This window comes from Rhinoraja longicauda, chromosome 26, assembly GCF_053455715.1.
Source record: "Rhinoraja longicauda isolate Sanriku21f chromosome 26, sRhiLon1.1, whole genome shotgun sequence".
Taxonomy (NCBI): domain Eukaryota; kingdom Metazoa; phylum Chordata; class Chondrichthyes; order Rajiformes; family Arhynchobatidae; genus Rhinoraja; species Rhinoraja longicauda.
Window position 1 is genome coordinate 21825313 of NC_135978.1, and position 23662 is coordinate 21848974.

At 50.0% G+C, this 23662-nt stretch overlaps 1 protein-coding gene across 1 annotated transcript; it reads right to left on the reverse strand.

Annotated features, from left to right (window-relative positions):
- Positions 1–906: 906 nt before the first annotated feature.
- On the reverse strand, positions 907–23433 carry vtna (vitronectin a). Its single transcript, XM_078422394.1, has 16 exons — positions 23303–23433; positions 22432–22548; positions 21374–21751; positions 20286–20425; positions 19257–19413; positions 18654–18806; positions 17153–17374; positions 16162–16261; positions 13483–13583; positions 12029–12145; positions 9479–11203; positions 6776–6915; positions 3348–3504; positions 2759–2908; positions 1871–2095; positions 907–1139 (listed from the first exon to the last, which is right to left on the reverse strand). Exons 1-16 carry the CDS (start codon positions 23361–23363, stop codon positions 1036–1038), a joined length of 4047 nt encoding a protein of 1348 aa, XP_078278520.1. The 5' UTR covers positions 23364–23433; the 3' UTR covers positions 907–1035.
- Positions 23434–23662: the final 229 nt, after the last annotated feature.

The window sequence follows — 23662 nt, forward strand, 5'->3', positions numbered from 1 at the left end:
CGTATCCCTCTGCAGATTCTGTTTGCCCTCACAACATGCTGACTCACCGATCTCTATGTGCTTAGAAACTTGGCAGCATTGCATCAAGATGAACTGGAAGTGGTTCAAGCCTCGGCACTGATCCCTCAGCAGTTACTGACTGCCAAAATGAAAATGCACCATTTTTCCACAATCTTATTTTCCTTTGGCTAGCCACTCCCCCATCCATGCGGATATTGTACCCACAAACACAAGCACTGTACAGTTGTCCAGTTACCTATTATTTAGTTTAGTTTAGAGATACAGCACGGAACCAGGCCATTCGGCCCACCCAATCTGCCCCAACCAGCGTTCCCCGCACATTAACACTACCCTGTGTTAATTGTACCTAACACACACACTAGGGACAATTTACACTTATACTAAGCCAATTAACCTGTACATCTTTGGAAGGTGGAAGGAAACCGAAGATCTTGGAGAAAACCCACATGGTCACGGGGAGAACGTACAAACTCCATACCGTCAGCGCCCTTAGTCGGTATCGAACCCGGGTCTCTGGCGCTGCAAGCACTGTAAGGCAGCAACTCTACCACTGCGCCACCATGCTACCCAGGAGGCACCTTTTTAAGTGCCTTCTACTATTTCCTACCCTACTTGTTACAACCTCAAAGAATTTAATTATGGTATGCTTGCCTTCATCGGTCGTGGCATTGAGTGTGAGACTCACAAAAGTCATGTTGCAGCGTTATAGGCCACACCACGGGGAAAGAGGAACGAGGAAATAAAACCAAAATTCAGCATTCTGGTACCCTCTCCAAAGCCTCCACATCCGTCCTGTAATGGGGAAACCAGAACTGCACACATTCTTTACTTCTCCATCTACTTGTGTGGCCATGTTAGGGCAACTATTCAAGACAAAAGTACAGAGGCAGCTTATTTTGGTTTTATTTCCTCATTCCTCGATCCCCATGGTGTGGTCTTCCTGCACGGATGATCCGAGAATGACGAAGGACAGCCTGTCTGCCAGCGATGGTTCTGTCCAGAGCCGGCTTCATTTCAATCGACCTCACACATGAACCAGTACTTGGTGATGGATCGGGGATATCGAGGCCAAGTACGGTCCACCCTCTTGGTGGCAAGGTTGACACGGTAATATTTATCTGAAATTAGAGAGTGAAGACCTTTGTTCTCTTTTTGGGCCTCGTGATGGAAATTACATCTTGACCCCCGCCCCCGCCCACCCCCACCATACTGTGTGACTCTGGCCCCTGGTTCCCAGTCTCCACCACAGAGGTCCAGGCACCAGCAGAGAGGTCCAGCAACCACCACAGATGCCCAGCGACCTCCAGAGAGATCCAGCACCCATCACAGATGTCCAGGAACCTCGGCAGATGTCCAGCAACGTTCCTTCAATTTCTTCTTCCACCGAGGCTGCTGGCCCACTGACTGTTTACATCACTCTGTGATCGTATTTACAGGATTTGACTCTGGTGGTCTGCCGTCACTGATCTGGTGATCCCGGTTCCAGGAGATCCCAGTCCAGTGGCCTTTGACCCAGTGATTTCATTCACTGACACCGATAAAGTGCAATTTGACCCATTTACCCCAGATCCAGTGAGCTTGGATACAGTGATCCCCAGATCCAATTAATTTTGACGAAGTGGCCGCAGTGAACTTTAATCAGATAGCCACAGATGCAGTAAACTTTGATCCAGTGACCACCTTGTGCGGTGTGCATGCCAACATCTGGATCTCAAATCCAGCTGTGCCTCGCGCTGCGACGGATTAGCTGCCAACACACAACATAGGGGCTTGGAAGGTGGCGTCACTGGAGGGACCAGAGACGGGGCGGCGAGTGTCCCTAGGGTGGGGTAGGAGCTGCACTGCTCACCTCTGGCAAAGAAGTAGACACTGTGGCTGGGCATGAAGTTATTGGCATCGTCCTCCTCGCTGGACGAGTCCTTCTTGGGCCATCGTTTCCGGTGGTGTTTGCCTCTCCTCCGGCCATGCCCCTTCCGTTTCTGCACCATCTGGAGATTGCCGATCATCGCTGAGTCCACTCCACTGGGGATCCCATGCCAGTGTCGTCTGATGGAGAACGGGCCAAAGTTGCGGGCTGCAAGAGGAGGCAGGGACAACATCAGCGAGGCTGACCCAGGTCGACACGCAGAGTGCGGGCCCCAATGTTTGAATCAATGCAACAATGGTGATGTTGGAATTAAACACTTCTTTGTAAAGAGGTAGACACAAGGAACTGCTGTTGGAGTCTGGGGTAGAACACAGTGATGGGGGAACACAGCGGGCAGGCAACACTTCTGAAGGAAATGGGGAGGCAACGATTTGGGTTAGTTCCCTTCTGTCGAAGAACCGGAGAGCAGTAGGGATCGCAGAGGAGCATTGAGGGAGGGTCTCACAGAAATCCTGTTGGAAAGAAGAGAACTTCTTCAAAGTAGGCTTACTTTGAGATTTTGACGAGACCTTGAGAATGAGATACTTGAGTTTTTGCAGTGAAATGGTAAAATGGAAATCCTGGAATCTTGCACAAAACACAAAGTGCTGGAGTAACTCAATGGGCCAGGCATTACCTGTGGAGTCCCGATCTGAAAAGTAGCCTACCTATGTCCTCCAGAAATGCTGCTGAGTTACTCCAGCACTTTGTGTTTTACTGAAGCTGAAAGTAAAATAGGCGAAGAATAACGGATTGGGAGAGAGGTGAGAGAATGCGCGAGGCAACACTGGAGGCCCACAAGGAACAGAACAAACGGTTGCTGAGGTTTACCTGTCGGGATGAATCCACGGTGCTTTGAGAAGTGGTCCCATTTGTGAGCCATCACATAGGTGTACCTCTGGAAGGGGATGGAGATGGGTATCCCTGCACATTCTGCCTGGGTGGGCTGATGTTCAAAGACATACTGCCAGTAATCATTGCCTGTGGAGGAAAATAAAACAGCACAGGAACAGGCCCTTCAGCCCACAATGTCCATGCCAAACATGACGCCGACTTAAACTAATCTGCACTGTCTACATATGATGCATATGCCTTCATTACCTGCATAAGCCTATCTAAAAGCCTCTTAAACACCACTATCGTATCTGCCTCCACCACCACCACTGGCAGCAAGTTCCAGGGACCCACCATCCTCTGTATAAGAAAAAAATGCCCTGCACAGTTCCATTAAATTTGTCCCTCTCAAATTAAAGCTATACCCTCTCGTCCAAGTAAAGCTACCCTCTAGTTCTTCCTTGTAAAATGTCTGCCCAAAGTATACCTCACATAATTTTCCATCAGCTAAAGCTGACTGGAGCTGAATCCAGTTGCATCTGCGTTAGAGATATCACAGACCTGACGTGCAGAATCACCATCTTACCCTTGAAGAAATAAACTTGCTCCTTCCCACGGATGCTGGATGCAGGAAGGGCCAAGGCTGCATCAAGATCGCTCGGAATTCCTGGAAAGTAATCCTTAATTTGCTTGGGAAAACCATCCTCCATGATCCCGTCGTCGAAACGCCAGTACATCGTGCCCTGGGGAAGGAGCGAGAGGTTCCACAGAGGCACTGCTGTCTCCACACACACCACCTCAACACACACCACCTCAACACACACAACACACACCACAATACACACACAACACACACCACAATACACAACACACACCACAATACACACCACAACACACACCTCAACACACAACACCTCAACACACAACACCTCAACACACACCACAACACACACCGCCTCAACACACACAACACACAACGCAACACTCATAACACACACCACCTCAACACACACCACCTCAACACACACCACCTCAACACACACAACACACACCACAATACACACACAACACACACCACAATACACACCACAACACACACCTCAACACACAACACCTCAACACACAACACCTCAACACACACCGCCTCAACACACACAACACACAACGCAACACTCATAACACACACCACCGCAACACACACCACCACAGCACACACAATGCTCACCACCTCAACACACAACACACACCGCCTCAACACGCAACACAACACACACAACACGCAACCTCAACACACAACACCTCAACACACACCACCTCAACACACAACACGCAACCTCAACACACACAACACGCAACCTCAACACACACCATCTCAACACACACCACAACACACACCTCAACACACACAACACGCAACCTCAACACACACCACCACAGCACACACAACGCTCACCACCTCAACACACAACACAACACACAGAACACACATCAGAACACCCACAACACACACCACTACACCCACAACACAACCACCTCAACACACACACACCACCACAACATACACCACCACAATATGCACCACCACAACACACAGCACAACATACACCACAACACACACCACAACACACACCACAACACACACCATCACAACACACACCACCAATAGATTCAGGATCAGTTCCTGTGGATTGGAGGGTAGCTAATGTTATCCCAATTTTCAAGAAAGGAGCGAGAGAGAAAACGGGAATTATAGACCAGTAAGCCTGACATCGGTGGTGGGGAAGATGCTGGAGTCAATTATTCAAGAAGGAATAACGGCACATTTGGATAGCGGTAAAAGGATTGGTCCAAGTCAGCATGAATTTATGAAGGGGAAATCCTGCTTGACTGATCTGCTGGAAAATTTTGAGGATGTGACAAGTAAAATGGATGAAGGAGAGCCAGTGGATGCAGTGTATATACATTTTCAGAAAGCCTTTGATAAGGTCCCACACGGGAGGTTGGTGAGCAAAATTAGAGCACATGGTATTGGGGGTAGGGTGTTGACATGGATAGAGAATTGATTGGCAGACAGGAAGCAAAGAGTGGGAATAAACGGGTCCTTTTCAGAATGGCAGGCAGTGGAGTGCTGCAAGGCTCGGTGCTGGAGCTGCAACTATTTACAATTTATATTAATGATTTGGATGATGGAATTAGAAGTAACATTAGCAAGTTTGCGGATGACACAAAGCTGGGTGGCAGTGTGAACTGCAAAGAGGATGTTTGGACGTTGCAGGGTGACTTGAACAGGTTGAGTGAGTGGGCAGATGCGTGGCAGATGCAGTATAATGTAGATAAATGTGAGGTTATCCACTTTGGTGGCAAAAATAAGGATGCAGATTATTATCGCAATGGTGCAGATTAGGTAAAGGGGAAGTGCAACAAGACCTTGGTGTCCTTGTACACCAGTCACCGAAAGTAAGCGTGCAGGTACAGCAGGCAGTGAAGAAAGCTAATGGCATGTTGGCCTTCATAATGAGAGGATTTGAGTACAGGAACAAAGAAGTCCTTCTGCAGTTTTATAGGGCCCTGGTGAGACCACATCTGGAGAATTGTGTGCAGTTTTGGTCTCCTAATTTGAGGAAGGATGTCCTTGCTATTGAGGGAGTGCAGCGTAGGTTCACAAGGTTAATCCCTGGGATGGAGGGATTGTCATATGAGGAAAGATTGAAAAGACTAGGCTTGGATTCACTGGAGTTTAGAAGGATGAGAGGGGATCTTATAGAGATGTATAAAATTATAAAAGGACTAGACAAGCTAGATGCAGGAATTTTTTCCCCAATGTTGGGATAGTCCAGAGCCAGGGAACACAGTCTAAGAATAAAGGGGAGGCCATTTAAAACCGAGGCGAGAAGAAACTTTTTCACCCAGAGAGTTGTGAATTTGTGGAATTCTCTGCCACAGAAGGCAGTGGAGGCCAATTCACTGGATGAATTTAAAAGAGAGTTAGATAGAGCTCTAGGGGCTAGTGAAATCAAGGAATATGGGGAGAAGGCAGGCACAGGTTGCTTACTGATTGTAGATGATCAGCCATGATCACAATGAATGGCGGTGCTGGCTCGAAGGGCCAAATGGCCTCCTCCTGCACCCATTTTCTATGTTTCTATATAACACACACCTCAACATACACAACACACACCACGTCAACACACACCACAACACACACCTCAACACACTCAACACACACCACCTCAACACACACTACCTCAACACACACACCTCAACACACACCACCTCAACACACACAACACACACCACAACACACACAACCTCAACACACGCTACCTCAACACACACCACCTCAACACACACCACAACACACACCACAACACACACCACCTCAACACACACCACAACACACACCACAACACACACCACCTCAACACACACCACAACACACACCACCTCAACACACACTACCTCAACACACACCACCTCAACACACACCACCTCAACACACACCACAACACACACCTCAACACACACCACAACACACACACCGCAACACAAACCACAACACACACCACCTCAACACACACAACACACACCACGACACACACCACAACACACACAACACACACACCGCAACACACATACCACAACACACACCACCTCAACACACACAACACACATGTCAGCCACACCACCCCATGAGTCAATGTTCCATCATGCAACATCTCAACACAACATCTCCTAACAGGCACCAGCCCAACACGCACCGCCCCAAAACACACCGGCCCAACACGCACCGGCCCAAAACACACCGGCCCAACATGCACTGCCCCAACAGATCCCTCAGTCTGGGGTGATCAACAATTGACCCTCAGCCTTCTCCTTCTATTGGTCATTTACCTTACCAACACCTCCCATAGTTCACTGTGGAGCTCAATAAATGCAACGTAAAGCAACAACAGCAGCTCTAACAGAGATACAACAACAACCAGTCTGGCCCCATCAGTCCCTCACTCAGCAGACCTTGAACAGGTAGGTCTTTCCCTCGCAGTTTATTCGAGTGAAGGCAGCATCGATGGGGCCCTGCATGCCCCACACATCCAGAATCAGCTTGGGATATCCAGCAACAACACCCATTTTATCCAGTTCATAAAAATATTGTCCTGGGGAGAGAGGAAGAGAATGGGTTAGTGAAGCTCCCTCTGCACTGTCCGATCACACACTCCCAGGGTCAGACACAAAGTGAAGTTCGACAGGACAGGCAGCATCTCTGGTGAGAAGGAATGGGTAACGTTTCTGGTCGAGACCCTTCATCAGTCTGAAGAAGGGCCTTGACCCGAAATGCCACCTATTCCTTCTTTCCAGAGATGCTGCCTGTCCCGGCTGAGTTACTCCAGCATTTTGTGTCTATCTTCAGTTTAAATCAGCATCTGCAGTTCCTTCATACACAGAGTGAAACTCCCCGATACACACTCCCAGGATCAGGCAGGAGAGGATCTGTTCTGATGGCTGTGAGGATTTGAAGCAAAATTTCGGAAGGAGTCCTTGTGGAAGGGGAACAAAAGTAGTGAGACTTTGGAGCTTGGCTCATCACCGGACTTCCGAGGCTTTGTTTTAAAAAAAGATTTCTTCAATTTGACTGTGTCCCTTGAGAGTCATTGGAGCAGCAGTCGCTGGCGGATTGCCAAGTGCATTTGGAAACAGGGGAGCTGAGATTTGGATTGATGTGGTTATTTGCATCAAAAACCTCCTTCCCACACTGATTTACCTAGCCCAGGTTGGCTGGTAAAGAGGGGAACAGTGTTTTTGGATTGCCAGTGAAACTGGAGACTTTGACCTGTGAACGAAGCCTTTGGAAGCTGCAACTTCGACAGGGAAAATCGACACGGGCAGTCCTTGTTTAACTGGAGAATACTACTTTTGTTGCTTTTTTGGACATTCCTTAATTAGACGGTTCATTAAATGCTGGAATGCGCTGTTTACAGCAGCAACAGCAGTAAGATTTTGCGTTATTAAGTACTGATAACTTTTGTCGAGCCACTCCTCAAAGATGGCGGCCACTCAGAGCTGAGCAGCAGCTGAGCCGCGACTATTGTTTGAGTTGATGAGGCATAAATATGGGGATAAAACAAATTTACAAATTAATCTGACTTTTAAAGCCATCGCGGCCTCGAAAGTCAGTAGGATGTCTGTTTTCATAGGAAAATCTGAACAGGTGGTGGCTATAGGGGCCTGCTCCTCAAGGTTTGGCTGCAGTTCAGCCCAACACTTCTGAATGTTTGCAAACTGCTAATTGGCAGTATTGATCTTTCCAGTACTTTGTATCTGTGAGTATTTAAACTGGGGATGCGTTATTTACAGTAAACAGCGTGAGGATGTGTAGGGAAGGAACTGCAGATGCTGGTTTCCACCAAAGATAGACACAAAATGCTGGAGTAACTCAGCGGGACTGGCAGCATTTCAGGAGAGAAGGAATGGGTGACGTTTCAAGTTGAGAACTTTCTTCAGACTGAGAGTCAGGGGAGAGGGAAACTAGAGATATGGAAGAGTACAAAGGTGTGAAAAGGACAGATCACAGATGACAATAATGAAGGAGCTGTACAATGGTTCATTGTTGGCTGAGGGGAAGCAGACAACAAGGCATACAGTCATTTTACAGTAAAACTAATCAGGAGGACGGTGAAACTAGTAGGAGAACTAGGGTTGGGGAGGGACGGAGAGAGAGGGAAAGCAAGGGTTACCTGAAGTTAGAGAAATTAAATTCATACTGCTGGGTTGTAAGCTGCCCAAGTGAAATATGAGGTGCTGTTCCTCCAATTTGCATCTGACAATAGAGGAGGCCCAGGAAAGAAAGGTCAGTGTGGGAATGGGAGGGGGAGTGAAAGTGATTAGCAACTGGGAGATCGCGTAGGTCCAGGCGAACTGAGCGAAGGCGTTCAGCGAAACGACGCCCAGTCCAGGCTTGGTCTCGCCGATGTAAAGGAGTCCTCACCTAGAACAGCGGATACAGTAGATGAGGTTGGAGGAGGTGCATGAACCTCTGCCTCACCTGGAAGGACTGGACGGAGTCGAGAGAGGAGGTAGAGGGACAGGTGTTGCATCCCCTGCAGTTGCAGGGTAAAGTGGAGAGGGTGGTTTGGGTGGGAAGGGATGAGTTAACCAGAGAGTTGCCAACGGTCTCTGCAGAAAGCGGAAGGGGGTGATGGGAACATGTGGCTAGTGATGGGATCCAGTTGGAGGTGGCGAAAATGTCAGAGGATTATGTGCTGTATGCGAGGACCAGGGGCACTTTGTCTCTGTTGCAGAGATGATAGGGTGAGGGAGGTGGTTGGGGCAAACACATGACAGTCTGAACCTTTTCCCCAGGGTGGAAATGTTGAAGACTAGAGAGCGTAGCTTCAAGGTGAGAGGGGCAAAGTTGAAAGATGCGCGGGGTACGTTGTTTTTTACGCGGAGTGGTGGGTGCCTGGAACACACTACCTGGGCTGGTGGTGGAGGCAGAAATGACTGTGAGGTTTAAGAGGCTTTTGGTGAGGCATGTGGATATACTGTATAGGGAATAGAGGGATATGGATCACATACAAGCAGAGGAGATTTATCCTGGCTTCATGTTCAGCACTGACATTGTGTGCTAAGGGGCAGATCCTGTGCTGCACTGTTTTGTGAACGGTGGGAACCAGCCCGCGGGGCTGAATGGTCTTGCCCTGCTCCGGGCTCACAACTTACCCTGGAAAGCAAAGGTCGATCCATTCTTGAGGTCGGTGAATGCATTGAAGGGCTTTTCACTGAGACACACGTCGCCAGGCACAGGATCGTGGGTGGGCACTGGTTCTAGGCTCGGCTCTGGTCCATGGGTGTGCACGCAATTGTGGGTGGACTCTGCTTCATGGGTGGGCTCTGCTTCATGGGTGGGCTCTGCTTCATGGGTGGGCTCTGGTTCATGGGTGGGCTCCCAATGATGGGTGGGGTCTGGTTCATGGGTGGGGTCTGGTTCATGGGTGGGGTGTGGTTCATGGGTGGAGTCTGGTTCGTGGGTGGGCTCCCAATGGTGGGTGGGGTCTGGTTCATGGGTGGGGTCTGGTTCGTGGGTGGAGTCTGGTTCATAGGTGGGCTCCCAATGGTGGGTGGGGTCTGGTTCATGGGTGGGGTCTGGTTCATGGGTGGGGTCTGGTTCATGGGTGGGGTCTGGTTCGTGGGTGGGGTCTGGTTCGTAGGTGGGCTCCCAATGGTGGGTGGGGTCTGATTCGTTGGTGGGGTCTGATTCGTTGGTGCGGTCTGATTCGTGGGTGGAGTCTGGTTCATAGGTGGGCTCCCAATGGTGGGTGGGGTCTGGTTCGTGGGTGGGATCTGGTTCGTGGGTGGGGTCTGGTTCGTAGGTGGGCTCCCAATGGTGGGTGGGGTCTGGTTCGTGGGTGGGGTCTGGTTCATGGGTGGGCTCCCAATGGTGGGTGGGGTCTGGTTCGTGGGTGGGGTCTGGTTTGTGGGTGGGGTTTGGTTCGTAGGTGGGCTCCCAATGGTGGGTGGGGTCTGGTTCGTGGGTGGGGTCTGGTTCGTAGGTGGGCTCCCAATGGTGGGTGGGGTCTGATTCGTTGGTGGGGTCTGATTCGTTGGTGGGGTCTGATTCGTGGGTGGAGTCTGGTTCATAGGTGGGCTCCCAGTGGTGGGTGGGGTCTGGTTCGTGGGTGGGGTCTGGTTCGTAGGTGGGCTCCCAATGGTGGGTGGGGTCTGATTCGTTGGTGGGGTCTGATTCGTTGGTGGGGTCTGATTCGTGGGTGGAGTCTGGTTCATAGGTGGGCTCCCAATGGTGGGTGGGGTCTGGTTCGTGGATGGGGTCTGGTTCATGGGTGGGCTCCCAATGATGGGTGGGCACAGGTTCATGGGTGGGCTCCCAATGGTGGGTGGGGTCTGGTTCATGGGTGGGGTCTGGTTCGTGGGTGGGGTCTGGTTCGTAGGTGTGCTCCCAATGGTGGGTGGGGTCTGATTCGTTGGTGGGGTCTGATTCGTTGGTGGGGTCTGATTCGTGGGTGGAGTCTGGTTCATAGGTGGGCTCCCAATGGTGGGTGGGGTCTGGTTCGTGGGTGGGATCTGGTTCGTGGGTGGGGTCTGGTTCGTAGGTGGGCTCCCAATGGTGGGTGGGGTCTGGTTCGTGGGTGGGGTCTGGTTCATGGGTGGGCTCCCAATGGTGGGTGGGGTCTGGTTCGTGGGTGGGGTCTGGTTTGTGGGTGGGGTCTGGTTCGTAGGTGGGCTCCCAATGGTGGGTGGGGTCTGGTTCGTGGGTGGGGTCTGGTTCGTGGGTGGGTTCCTGGGTGGGGTCCGAGTAGAAATACACTTCCAGACCTGGTTCCAGGCTGGGATACATATCTGGATCCATTTCATCCGTGCCATTAGGCATGCGGTCAATATCATGTGGATCATAATCATCAATGTCATCCGCAGGAAAGGGGAGGGCAGCTGCAGAACAGAACAAACATTGTGTCAACTCGATCAAGCCTATCATTCCTCACAGAGTGAAGCTCCCTCTGCACTGTCCCACCACGCATGCATTGGGATTGACAAGGGGAAGGACATGGATGATGGTGAAATCAGAGGGGCTATGCTGATATTCTAGGGTCTGTCGAGATTGAGGAGCAGGAGATGTGTGTGTTAAAAGGTGGCTGTCCCCAGGGCTGGATGGAATCTATCCCAGATTACTGAGGAAGGCAAAGGAAGGAGATTGCTGGGGCCCTGAGAGATATTTGTATCCTCAATAGTTAAGGCAAAGTGAACGTGTATGTGTCAGTGTGACCATGTGTGACCATGTATGTGTTTGTGTATGTGATGATGTGTGAATCTTTGTGTACAGGTGTCTATGTGTAGGTTAGTATGTGTGTGATGATATGTGTGTGAGACTGTATGTCAGTGGGCATGGTGATGTGTGTGCAGTGTGTGTGTATGTGTGTAGAGCCCACCAACCACTGGGAGCCCACTCAGCATTGGGAGCACACTCATGAACCAGAGCCTACCCAGTGTGCAAGATGATGTGTGTGCAGTATGTGTATGGCACTTGTGTCTGTGTGAGTGGGCGCATCTGTGCGTATGTGTATATTCTTATGTCTGTATAGGTGTGTCAGTGTGCCTGACAATGTGTGTGGAGTGTTTGTGTATATCGCTGTATGAGTGTACATATCCTTTTGTGTATATGAGTGCATGTATCCTTTTGTGCGTGTGTGTGTGTGTGTGTGTGTGTGACAATATGTGCGTGTGTGTGTGTGTGGTGTGTGCTTGAAAGCGGTTTACTTTTCACACAGACAGTGTGGTAATCCCTGCAGCAGCTGAGGGAGAAGGAACACATGTCAACACACTGGCATTTAAGCCCCGGCTGGAAGTCCAGATCACACCGTCCGACACAGGAATCTGCAAAACACAACACAGACCACTCACCAACCCACTTCCACGCAGTTGGGATGGACAATCTCAGACCTCCCCGCCCCTCCCACAGCACGGCGCTCCCTCCCCGCCCCTCCCACAGCGCGGCACTCCCTCCCCGCCCCTCCCACAGCGCGGCGCTGTCACTGCCCCTCCCACAGCGCGGCACTCCCTCCCCGCCCTTCCCACAGCGCGGCGCTCCCTCCCCGCCCTTCCCACAGCGCGGCGCTCCCTCCGCGCCCCTCCCACAGCGCGGCGCTCCCTCACCGCCCCTCTCTCACCACCCCTCCCACAGGTTGGAACTACCTCCCATCGATCCTGCGGGGACTGTCTTGGAAGAGGAACTACTAGCAATTCACAAATCAGTCCCACTGCCATGGTTCAGCTGCATGGCTAGTGCACTCAATTGGGCTCTCCCCAATCTATCCTGACCGCTCACTGACCTATGGACCTTCCTCTGTTTGGTTATGGGGGGGAGGTGAGGTAGGGGAGGGGAGGGGAGGGATGGCGTTGATAAGGTCAGTTCCTCCTGCATTGACGTGGACAGCAGTACAAAGCAACCGGCCACCTCTGCCTGAAGTTACCCTGACTCTATCCTCGCTGAATTCCACACCCAATGCTCCCCAATGGAAGCAGGTTCTTCAGCCCACCGAGTCTCTGCCGACCATCGACAGTAACCCTATAGAATCCCCTTATTTATTCCCACCCCCCCCCCCAATAGATTCTGCAACCGACCCTCACACTGGGCTCGAACCCATGCATATGGTTGATGGAGGAAACCCACGTTGTCCCAGAGGGAACGTGCAAATGCAAGAGGCTGCAGAAAGTGGTCTCAGCCTTATCCATCACTAGCTCAACTCTCCCCACCGTCAAAACCATCTACATGAGGCATTGCCTCCGGAAAGGGGCATCTGTCATCAAGTATTCCCACCGTTCAGGCCATACCCACTTCTCCCTGCTACTATTGGCCAGCAGGTGCAGAAGTCTGACGTCACACACCACCCACATTACAGGCACCCGCACATCTCCTTTAAACTTTACCCCTTTCACCGTAAACCCATGTCCTCCAGTCTTTGACATTACCACCCTGGGACGTCTACCCTAATAATTTCACTCATAACTTTGTAAACTTCTGTCAGGTCTCTCTAAACGTCCAGAGCTCCAGAGAAAACAATACAAGTTGGTCCAACCTCTTCTTATAGCTAATACCATCACTGGAGACCCGGTCTGACTAAAGTAAGTCGCTGTTGCCACTGGATACCTGAACTAAAGTACGACAGAGACCAGGGTACAAACTGGAGGGTTAGGGTTAGAGTCTGAGTTACCTTCATCTGCCACTACAGCACCGAGGGCCGAGAAGAAGAGAAGGACCATCAGTAGGTCCATGGCTGAGATCTGCCGGACTCTGGAATGGGGTTTCAGGATTTAACCTGCTTATGTTTGCGTTGTTGGGACATTTGTTTGAACTATTCTGTTGACCTGCTATGACGTTCAGCAAAAGGCAACAGCCCAGCGATTTTTGATGTTGTTCATGTAAATCAACAAAATTCTTTCAGGGTTTGGAAAATAAGTTTACTTCTCATTGACCCACTTTGCTGACCTACTTGCCTTCTTCTTGTGAGCTGTTCTCCTGAGGTACCGGGTCAATGTCTCAAACTCAAACTCCACAGGACAGCCCAGAGAAAGTTTGGGCCAACCTTGGGTGGACCTTTAATCTTCAATGATATAGGCATATTTAGTTTGGCCATGACTTGGACCAGTTGTAGGGCCATGAAATTACAAGTAGAGGTCCTGAGAGATTACACGGTTGCAAGAAATACATTGGTCATTTCACTCAGCAACACCCGTCCCAGTGTGGTGCTCCCCCACAACCCTTCCCACAACGTGGCACTCCCTCACCTCCCCTCCCACAGAGCAACGCTCCCTCACCGCCCCTCCCACAGCACAGCGCTCCCTTAGTGAGTGTGGGAGCCGTCCCCTGATGAGAATAGAAGGTGTCATCACAGTGTGGTTCGGAAATTCAATTAATTTGTTACTTGCAACTGATCTGTTAGGAAGACATGTGAATAGAAAATAAAGGGATACATGAGAGAAAAAAAGAATGCTGAATCTGAGATAGCAATTAGTTGCTGGAAATATGAAGCAAAATGGAATCTGAAACATCATTTGGGCCCATCAGCGGTGAGTGGAGACCATATCACAAGCAGTAAAGGTGGATTAACTGAAATTCTATTCCAATATCCAGTCCTGAGGACTGTTTTCCTGGTGGAAGGTGAGATGCTAACCATAGTCTAATTTTCTAATTTGAATGCTATCATTCATTCCCCTGCCATTAACGTGGGCCTGTGCAGCACAGCAACAGGCCCTTCAGCCCACAACGTCGTGCTAGATGTGATGCCAAAATAAACTAAACCCCTCTGCCAACACATGATCCATATCCCCTCCATTCACTGTATATCCAAACCCCTTTAAAATGCTTCCAGATTGCATTTGGCCTCATTGGAATTGTGCAAGAGCCAACATGCAAAAGGTCATCGGAAGATGCAGTCACAGGGGGCTCGTCCCTAGTGCGGGCTTTTTGCAAGTCTGGTGGACACTCCAGCTGCTGTTTACTTTAATGCAGAAGGGACCCCTCCTTAACCAGGAATAGTTTGATATCATTCTCTATTTCTCTTCCCACGGGGTGGCTGGGGATTTCCAGCATCGTTTTTTTTGTGTGCTTGTGTTTACAGCTCAGGAATGTGGCTCTGGTCCTCCAGTATCCAGGGTGCTTGACAGTGCTGGGAGGTGTGAGACTCGACGGCTCGACTCGCTGCCATGGGCAATGGGCGGAGCGGGGCCCGGGTAGGCGATCTTCTCACAGCCCCCTCGATCTTCCATCATCCTCCAGACCCCAAACTCCACAAGGACACCACTCGATGACGATTCAGGTTGACACTCTCCTTCTGACTGATTGAAAACAGCCTCAGAATTTGAGGCGCAAGTTTTTCATACAGAGGGTGGTGGGTATATGGAACGAGCCGCCAGAGGAAGTAGCAGAGATCTGTGGGTCTTAAGGGTCCCGACCCGAAACGTCACCCTTCCTTTTTCTCCAGAGATGCTGCCTGACCCACTGAGTTACTCCAGCACGGTGTGTCTATTAAAGATCTGTACTATTCATACTTGAGTGTTCCACCCAGAAACTATCTTCCCTTGCCCATTGTTTGGTGCTTAACTTTCAAAGAATCTCTTGTTAATGGCATATCAAGGAGAAAAAGACAAACTACTTACAGAAAGACCTTACAATAATACAGGAAGTTGAAGCCCTTTTAGTGTTGTAATCTGCACCCAATTTTTATTTGATATACTTCACAAGCAGCAATGTGATAAAATATTTGATGTGCCTACTTGGATAGGCACAAGGCTGTGCAGGAAATGGGGGAATATGGATAAAATCTCCACCTATCACAATATTATCAGAAAAGTTTGGTATGGCATTGAAAACCTTTTGAAAAAAGATTGGGTTGTCAAAGTTAGGGCCATGTACATTCACAAGTGTAATTGGTACAGAGCTTAAAGAGACAGATACAATAAGAAACCTCCCTTCAGGGTCAGAAATCATGGACGAATGAACAAAAGGGACATTTTTCCTAAACAATATTGCCCCTCCCCTTGCCTTGGCACTAACGTTGGACTGATACATCTGCTCTATCCAGCTGACCCTTAATTCATCCTTAAATGTATGTTCCACGTGTGTTTCTTGTAGAAACAGTATGTCTGCTGACAATGTTTTTAAATGTGAAAAAACGTTGGTAGGTTTCATTATATGGCCTAGACCTCTCACGTTCCAGCTGGTAGGGAGACTAATTCAAGACACCAAACACAACAGAGGCAGCTTATTTTGGTTTTATTTCCTCATTCCTTGTTCCCCGTAGTGTGGTCTTCCTGCGTAGAGGATCCGGGACTGGCGACGGGCAGCCTGTCTCTGCCGGTGATGGTCCTGGCCAGAGCCAGCTTCATTTCACTCAACCTCGCACTTAAACCAGTACTTGGTGATGGATCGGGGATATCGGGGCCAAGCAGAGGCCACCCGTTTGGAGTCCAGGTCAACGCGGTAATATTTATCTGAAATTAGAGAGTGAAGAGCTTCATTTTCTGTTTGGGCCTCATGATAGAGACTGCATCCTGACCCCCATCTATCTCTCTGTGTGACTCTGGACCCTGGTTGCCAGTCTCCACCACAGAGGTCCAGGCAGCTCCAGATCGAGCAACTCTCCCAACACTCAAGTGCTCCACCCACATCCCACGATTGAGCATCTCCCAAGGAAATCCAAAAGCACTCTGGACCCTGATCCTTTTATCCTGGGAATCCCGAGCACTTTAGATGCCAGGAACAGCCGCCGCATCTCAGGGTTTGGACCGAAGGACGGGGAGGGGAGTCAAATGGAAAATGGCACTCAGCAAGCCAAATCCCACAGATTCTGCAAATGTGAGATATGAACAGAGAAACACTCAGCAGCTGGTACAGCCTCTGGGGAGAGAGGGGGCAGAGTGAATGTTTCAGGTCTAAGACCCTGAGCAACGCAAAATGTTGCCTCAGTATCTCCCTTCATTGAGGCTACCAAACGGCTGAGTGATTCCGGCATCCTCTGGTTTTATTTACAGAGTGAAATGGCGACAAGTGACTCTGGTGGTTCGTTGTCACTGATCTGAAGACCCCTCATCTAGAAGGTCTAGAACTTTGATCAGGTAGTCCCAGATCCAGTGAACTCTGACCTATTGACCCCAGGTCCAGTGAACTTTGACCAGGTGGCTCTAGTTCCAGTGAACATTGAACCAGTGACCACCTCTGGTTCAAAATCCAGCTGTGCCTCAGCGAACACACAACATGGGGGCTTGGAAGGGTGGCGTTATTGGAGAAATACGCCTCTCCTGGCCCAGGAGGGATGGGGCGACGATGGGGCGACGATGGGGCGACGAGTGACCCTAGGGTGGGGTTGGGGCTGCGCTGCTCACCTCTGACAAAGAAGTAGACGCTCTGGCTGGGCACGAGGGTGAAGGCATCCTCCTCGCTGGACTGGTGCATCCAGGGCCGTCGTCTCCGGGGGTGCTTGCCTCTCCTCCGGCCCCGTCCCTTCTGCTTGCGCACCATGAAAAGTTTGCCGATCATCGCCGAGTCCACTTGACTAGGGATCCCATGCCAGTGTTCTCTGATGGAGAACGGGCCAGAGGTGCAGGCTGCAGGAGGAGGCAGGGACAACATCAGTGAGGCTGACCCAGGTCGATACGCAGAGTATGGGCGTCAATGTTTGAACCAATGCAACAATGGTGATGATGGAATTAAACACTCCTTTGTAAACTGGGAAAACAGGAGCTAGACACGAGGAACTGCTGTTGGAGTCTAGCGTAGAACACAGTGCTGGTGGAACTCAGCAGCAGGTCAGCCAGTATCTCTGGAGGACAGGGATAGATGACTTTTCATAGAGTCATACAGCATGGAAACAGATCCTTCAGCCCAACTCACACATGCTACCCAAGATGACCCACGTGATGGTGCCCCTGCCTGTGTTTGGCCCATATCTCTCTAAACCTTTCCTATCCAGTTACTTGTCCAAGTGTCTTTTAAATGATGTTATAGTATCTGCCTCAACTACCTCCTCTGGCATCTCGTTCCAAATACCCACCATCCGCCGAGTGAAAAAGTTGCCTCTCAAGTTACACTTAAATCTTTCCCTTCCCACCTCAAACATATGTCGTCTAATTCTTGATTTCCCTACTGTAATACACTCTGCATTCACCTTAAACAAGTTTGTCAAGATTTTACACATCTCTATAAGATTACCCTCAGCCTCCAGCGCTTTTTGGGTCAGTTCCCTTATGTCTATGAATTGGAGAGCAGCAGATATCACAGATGAGTAGTGAGGGAGGGTCTCACAGAAGTCCTGTCGAAGAGAGGAGGACTTCTTAGACATACCTTGAAGAGATTATGCAGTAGTGTAGAAAAATGAAGATGCTGGAACCTTGCATAAGACACAAAGTGCTGGAGTAACTCAGTGGGTCAGGCAGTATTTGTGGAGTCCCAACCTGAAACATCACCAAACCATGTCCTCCAGAGATTCTGCCTGACCTGTTGAGTTACTCCCAACACTTTGAGTTTTGTGGGAAAACATAAGGGATGGGAAACCATGTGACTTACTTATCCCAGGTAAAAGAAAGAGATTGAAGGAAAACGCAGCAAATTGAAGAAATGCAAAAGCGGGCCTGAAAAAGCAGAAGGTGAGAACACTGAGTCTGAAGAAGGGCCAAAAACACCACCCATCAGTCTGAAGGAGGGTCCCGACCCGAAACATTCCCGCCACAAATCCTGCCTGACCCGCTGAGTTGCTCCAGCACTTTGTGTTTTACTGAAGTTGAAATTAAAATGGGCCAAGACTAACAGATAAGGAGAGAGGTGAGAGAATGCTCAAGAGGCAATGCGAGAACACAAGGAGCAGAACAAACAGTTGCCGAGGTTTACCACTGGAGATGGGTCCAAAGAGCTCTGAGAAGAAGTAATCCCAGTTGTCTGCCATCACGTGGGTGTACCTCTGGAAAGGAATGGAGATGGGTATCCCTGCACATTCTGCTTGGGTGGGCTGATGTTCAAAGACATACTGCCAGTAACGATTGCCTGTGGAGGAAGATAGAACACAAAAGAGTACAGCACAGGAACAGGCCCTTCGGTCCAGTGTCCATGCCGAACATGATGCCAAAGTAAAGTAATTTCCACTGTCTACACATGATGCATATTCCTCCATTACCTGCATATCAATGTCCCTATCCAAAAGCCTCCAAGCACCACTATCGTATCCGCCTCCACCACCACTAGCAGCAAGTTACAGAAACCCACCACTCTCTATGTTAAGAAAAACCTCCCATACATCTTCCTTAAACTTTGCCTCTCTCAAGTTAAAGCTGTGCCCTCTAGTCTTTGATATTTCCATCTTGGGAAAAGTGATCTGACGATCTATGCCTCTCATAAGTTTATATATTTCTATCAGGCAAAGCTGACTGGAGCTGAATTCTTTTGCATCTGCCATAAGATAGCTCAGGGAACTGATGCGCAGAATTCCTGTCTTACCCTTGAAGAAATAAACTTGCTCCTCCCCATGGATGCTGGATGCAGGAATGGCCAGGGCTGCATCAAGATGGGTTGGAATTCCTGGGAAGCCATCCTTGATTTGCTTGGGAAAGCCGTCCTCCATGATCCCATCGTTGAAACGCCAGTACATCATGCCCTGGGGAAGGAGCAAGAGGTTCCACAGAGGCACTGCTGTCCCCGCACGCACCACGTCAACACACACCACCTCAACACGCACCACCTCAACACGCACCACCTCAACACGCACCACCTCAACACGCACCACCTCAACACGCACCACCTCAACACAGACCATCTCAACACACACCTCAACACAGACCATCTCAACACACACCACCTCAACACAGAACACCTCAACACACACCATCCCAACACACAACTCAACACACACCACCCCAACACACACCATCCCAACACACACCACCCCAACACACACCACCCCAACACACACCACCTCAACACACACCACCTCAACACACACCACCCCAACACACACCATCCCAACACACACCACCCCAACACACACCACCCCAACACACACCACCCCAACACACACCACCTCAACCCACACCACCCCAACACACACGACCCCAACACACACCACCTCAACATACCTCCGAGGTAAAGGGCAAAATCCAGAGATGATCGCCGCTCCTCCCCTCAGGTGGGGCAAAGCAGTTCATGGGAACTTTCTGTGATCGCACACAACTCCCTCTTCAATGCCCCAACACACCATCGCCTCAATACACATCATTCCAACACACCTTCCCAATGCACAATATCCCAACACACCACTCACTGCTGTCCCAGCAGACATCACCCCAACAGATCCCTCCGTCTGGGGTGACCAATAGTTGACCCTCAGCCTTCTCCCTATATTGGTCATCTACCTTACCAACTCCTCCCATAGTTCACTGTGGAGTTCAATAAATGCAATGTGAAGCAGTAACAGCAGCTCAAACAGATACAACAACCAGTCTAGCCCCATCAGTCCCTTACTCAGCAGACCTTGAACAGGTAGGTCTTTCCCTCGCAGTTTATTCGAGTGAAGGCAGCATCGATGGGGCCCAGCACGCCCCACACATCCAGAATCAGCTTTGGATATCCAGCAGCAACACCTATTTTATCCAGTTCATAAAAATATTGTCCTGGGGAGAGGAAGAGAATGGGTCAGTGAAGCTCCCTCTGTACCGTCCCATCACACACTCCCAGGGTCAGACCCTGAGGTAAGCTCCCTCCACACTGGGTAAAGGTTAGACACAAATGTCCCACCCTTCATTCATAACGAGCTCCCCCTCCATCTCCTGCACCGTCTGGGGGAGGTGATGTCGGAGTTCACCCCAGGCCCGCTTGATCTACGGAAGAACACCCTCGACCTCCAGATGCTGGGGGTTGGGTTCGGTGTCCAGCCAGAGGCTGGCCTATCACATCTTCTGGACCTTGGACACGGTTTGGTGGCGCTCCCAGAAGGAGGCAGGGCACATTGGAACCCAACCCAATCTCCGGGGGGGGGGGGGGGAATGGTGGGTTGGTTGGGGAATCTCCTCTTTGGTCCTGGGCCTGGCCGCGGTCACAGGCGGTGTCTGACTCGACTGCCTTCCCCTGTCCGGGACCAGGTGTCACGACCTTTCTGGGAGCCACAGACATGGGAGTTCGTCGGAACAACATTTGACTGTTTTACCTTTGAAATTTCAACATCAGAGTAAGAGGTTCTCTTCCGCTGAGGTGGGTGGAGTGAGGGGGGTGGTACCTTTTCCCCAGGTTTGAAACGTCAAAGACGAGAGAACATAGCATGAAGGTGAGAGAGGCATAGTTTAAGAGATGTGCGAGTCTAGTTTTTTTTATACGGAGGGAGGTGTGTGCCTGGAAGGTGGTGGTGATGGAGGCAGATATGATAGTGGGGTTTAAGAGGTTTTCAGATAAGCACATGGATATGTAGAGAATGGAGGGATATGGATCGCATGCAGACAGAGGAGATTTATCTTGGTATCATGTTTGGCACAGACATTGTGTGCTGTACTGTTCTATGTTCTGTGAAAGGTGGGAACCGGCCCGAGGGGCTGAATGGTCTTGCCCTGCCGGAGCACATAGCTTACCCTGGAAAGCAAAGATCGATCCATTCTTGAGGTCAGTGAATGCATCAAATGGCTTTTCACTGAGACACATGTTGCCTGGCACAGGATCGTGGGTGGGCACCGGTTCTGGGCTCGTCACCGGTTCATGGGTGGGCTCTGGTGGATGGGTGGGCTCTGGTGGATGGGTGGGCTCCGGTTCATGGGTGGACTCCAGTTCATGGGTGGGCTCCGGTGGATAGGTGCGCTCCGATGCGCCAGTGGGCTCCAGTTCCAGATCTGGTTCTCGTCTGGGATTGATATCTGGATACATTTCATCTGTACCGTTAGCCAGGAAATCGGAGTCATGTGTGTCAAAATCATAAACATCTTCCTCAGGAATGGCAAAGACATCTCCACGTGCTGACAACAGAACAAAAGATTGTTATCAACTCTACCAAGCCTATCATTCCTCACACTCACAGAGTGAAGCTCCCTCTGCACTGTCCCAACATGCATGCATTGGTATTAACAAGGGGAAGGACACGGATGACTTGGATGATACCCAGAGAGGGGTATGCCGATATTCTAGGACCTTTTGATATTGAGGAGCAGGAGATGTTATGTCTCTTGAAAGATGGATAAATCCCCAGGGCTGGATGGAATTTTTCTCAGATTACTGAGGAAGGCAAAGGAGGAGATTGCTGGGGCCTTGAGTGATATTTGTATCCTCAATAGTTAAGGTGAACAGCTGGAAGTCCAGAGAATAGCCAATGCTGTTTAAGATGGCCGGTGAGCCTATAATTGTGGGGGTGGGGGGGAATTATTGGAGAAGATTTGTGACAGGATTTAATATCTGTGTGAGCGTCTGTGCGCATGTGTTTATGTGTACCTGTGTATGCATATGTGTCAACATGCATGATGATTTGCAAAGCTGTGTAGTTTTTGTGTGTGTTGGTGTGTAGATGTCTGTGTGTATGGCAGTGTGTGTTCCAATGTGTGTGAGTTGATGTGTGAGACTTTGTCAGAGGGTGTAATGTGCGTGAATGTGCGGGATGATGTGTGCGCAGTTTAATTGTGGTGTGTGCTTGGAAGCGGTTTACTTTTCACACAGGCGGTGTAGTAGTCCCTGCAGCAGCTGGTGTAGAAGGCACAGACGGCATCACACTGGCATTTCACCTCTGGCTGGAAGCCCAAGTCACACCGGCCGGCACAGGACTCTGCAGAACACAACACAGAATACTCACCAACCTGTGTTCAACAGTCAGGTGGTCAACAGCTTCAGATCCCTCACCTCCCTCCCACTGCACGGCGCTCCATCACTGTTCCTCCATAACACAGTGCTCCATCACCGTTCCTCCCACAGTGTCAGGAGCAGGAGAGACGGAGAGGAAGAAACAGATAAAGAAAGAGGCAAGGAGGGAGAGATAGAAATAGACAGACAGACTGAGGAAGAGAGAGAGAGTCAGAGAGAATGAAAGGCAGAGAAGGAGAGAGAGCCTGACTGCCCACCGTTTAGCATTCCATATTATCCCACTGCCAGCACTCTCTGCTCCGCGGCCACTGAAGGTGATCCCAGGAGCTAGACATTCGCTAATCCTTCACTCTTGCAGGAATGTGTCTAGCATGTCCTTGAAGATCTCATATTGCCTCTTTACCAATGCCAATCCTCAGTCCCATTGTTGTTAGCTCTCCCCTAAGTTCAACACTTAAGGAAAGTAGGCTTCCCATCACAGGAGAACCGGTCTGACCAAAGTAGGCCTTCATTGTCACTGGATATCTGAACAGGTCACCAATTGCTCGCAGAGACCAGGCGACAAACTGGACAAACAATCGACCCGAAACGTCACCCATTCCTTCTCTCCCGAGATGCTGCCTGACCTGCTGAGTTACTCCAGCATTTTGTGAATAAATCGATTTGTACCAGCATCTGCAGTTATTTTCTTATAATACTGGAGGAAGTGTCTGAGTTACCTTCGTCTGCCACTACAGCACCGAAGGCCGAGAAGAAGAGAAAGACCATCTGTAGCTCCATTGCTGATCTCTGCTGGACTCTGAAATGGGGTTTCAGGATTTAACCTTTTTGTGTTTGCGTTGTTGGGACATTTGTTTGAACTATTCTGTTGACCTGCTGTGACGTTCAGCAAAAGGCAGCAGCCCATCGATTTTTTATGTTGTGTAAATCAAGAAAATTCTGAAGATTTAGAAAAGAAGCTTTATTCTCATTGATCCACTTTGCAGACCCAATTCCCTTCTCCTTGCGAGGTGTCCTACTGACATTCTGGGTCAATGTCTCAAGCCCAAACTGCACAGGGCAGTACAGTGAACGTTTGC

Excerpts from the sequence above, each read along its gene's own strand:
- vtna (XM_078422394.1), bottom strand. The coding sequence starts at position 23,363 with ATGGAGCTACAGATGGTCTTTCTCTTCTTCTCGGCCTTCGGTGCTGTA. Across the intron at positions 17,375-18,653 it reads CTTTGGACCCATCTCCAGTG|CCTGCACCTCTGGCCCGTTC; the intron begins GTAAACCTCGGC and ends CTCCTCCTGCAG. Across the intron at positions 6,916-9,478 it reads ATCGACCTTTGCTTTCCAGG|GACAATATTTTTATGAACTG; the intron begins GTAAGTTGTGAG and ends CTCTCTCCCCAG.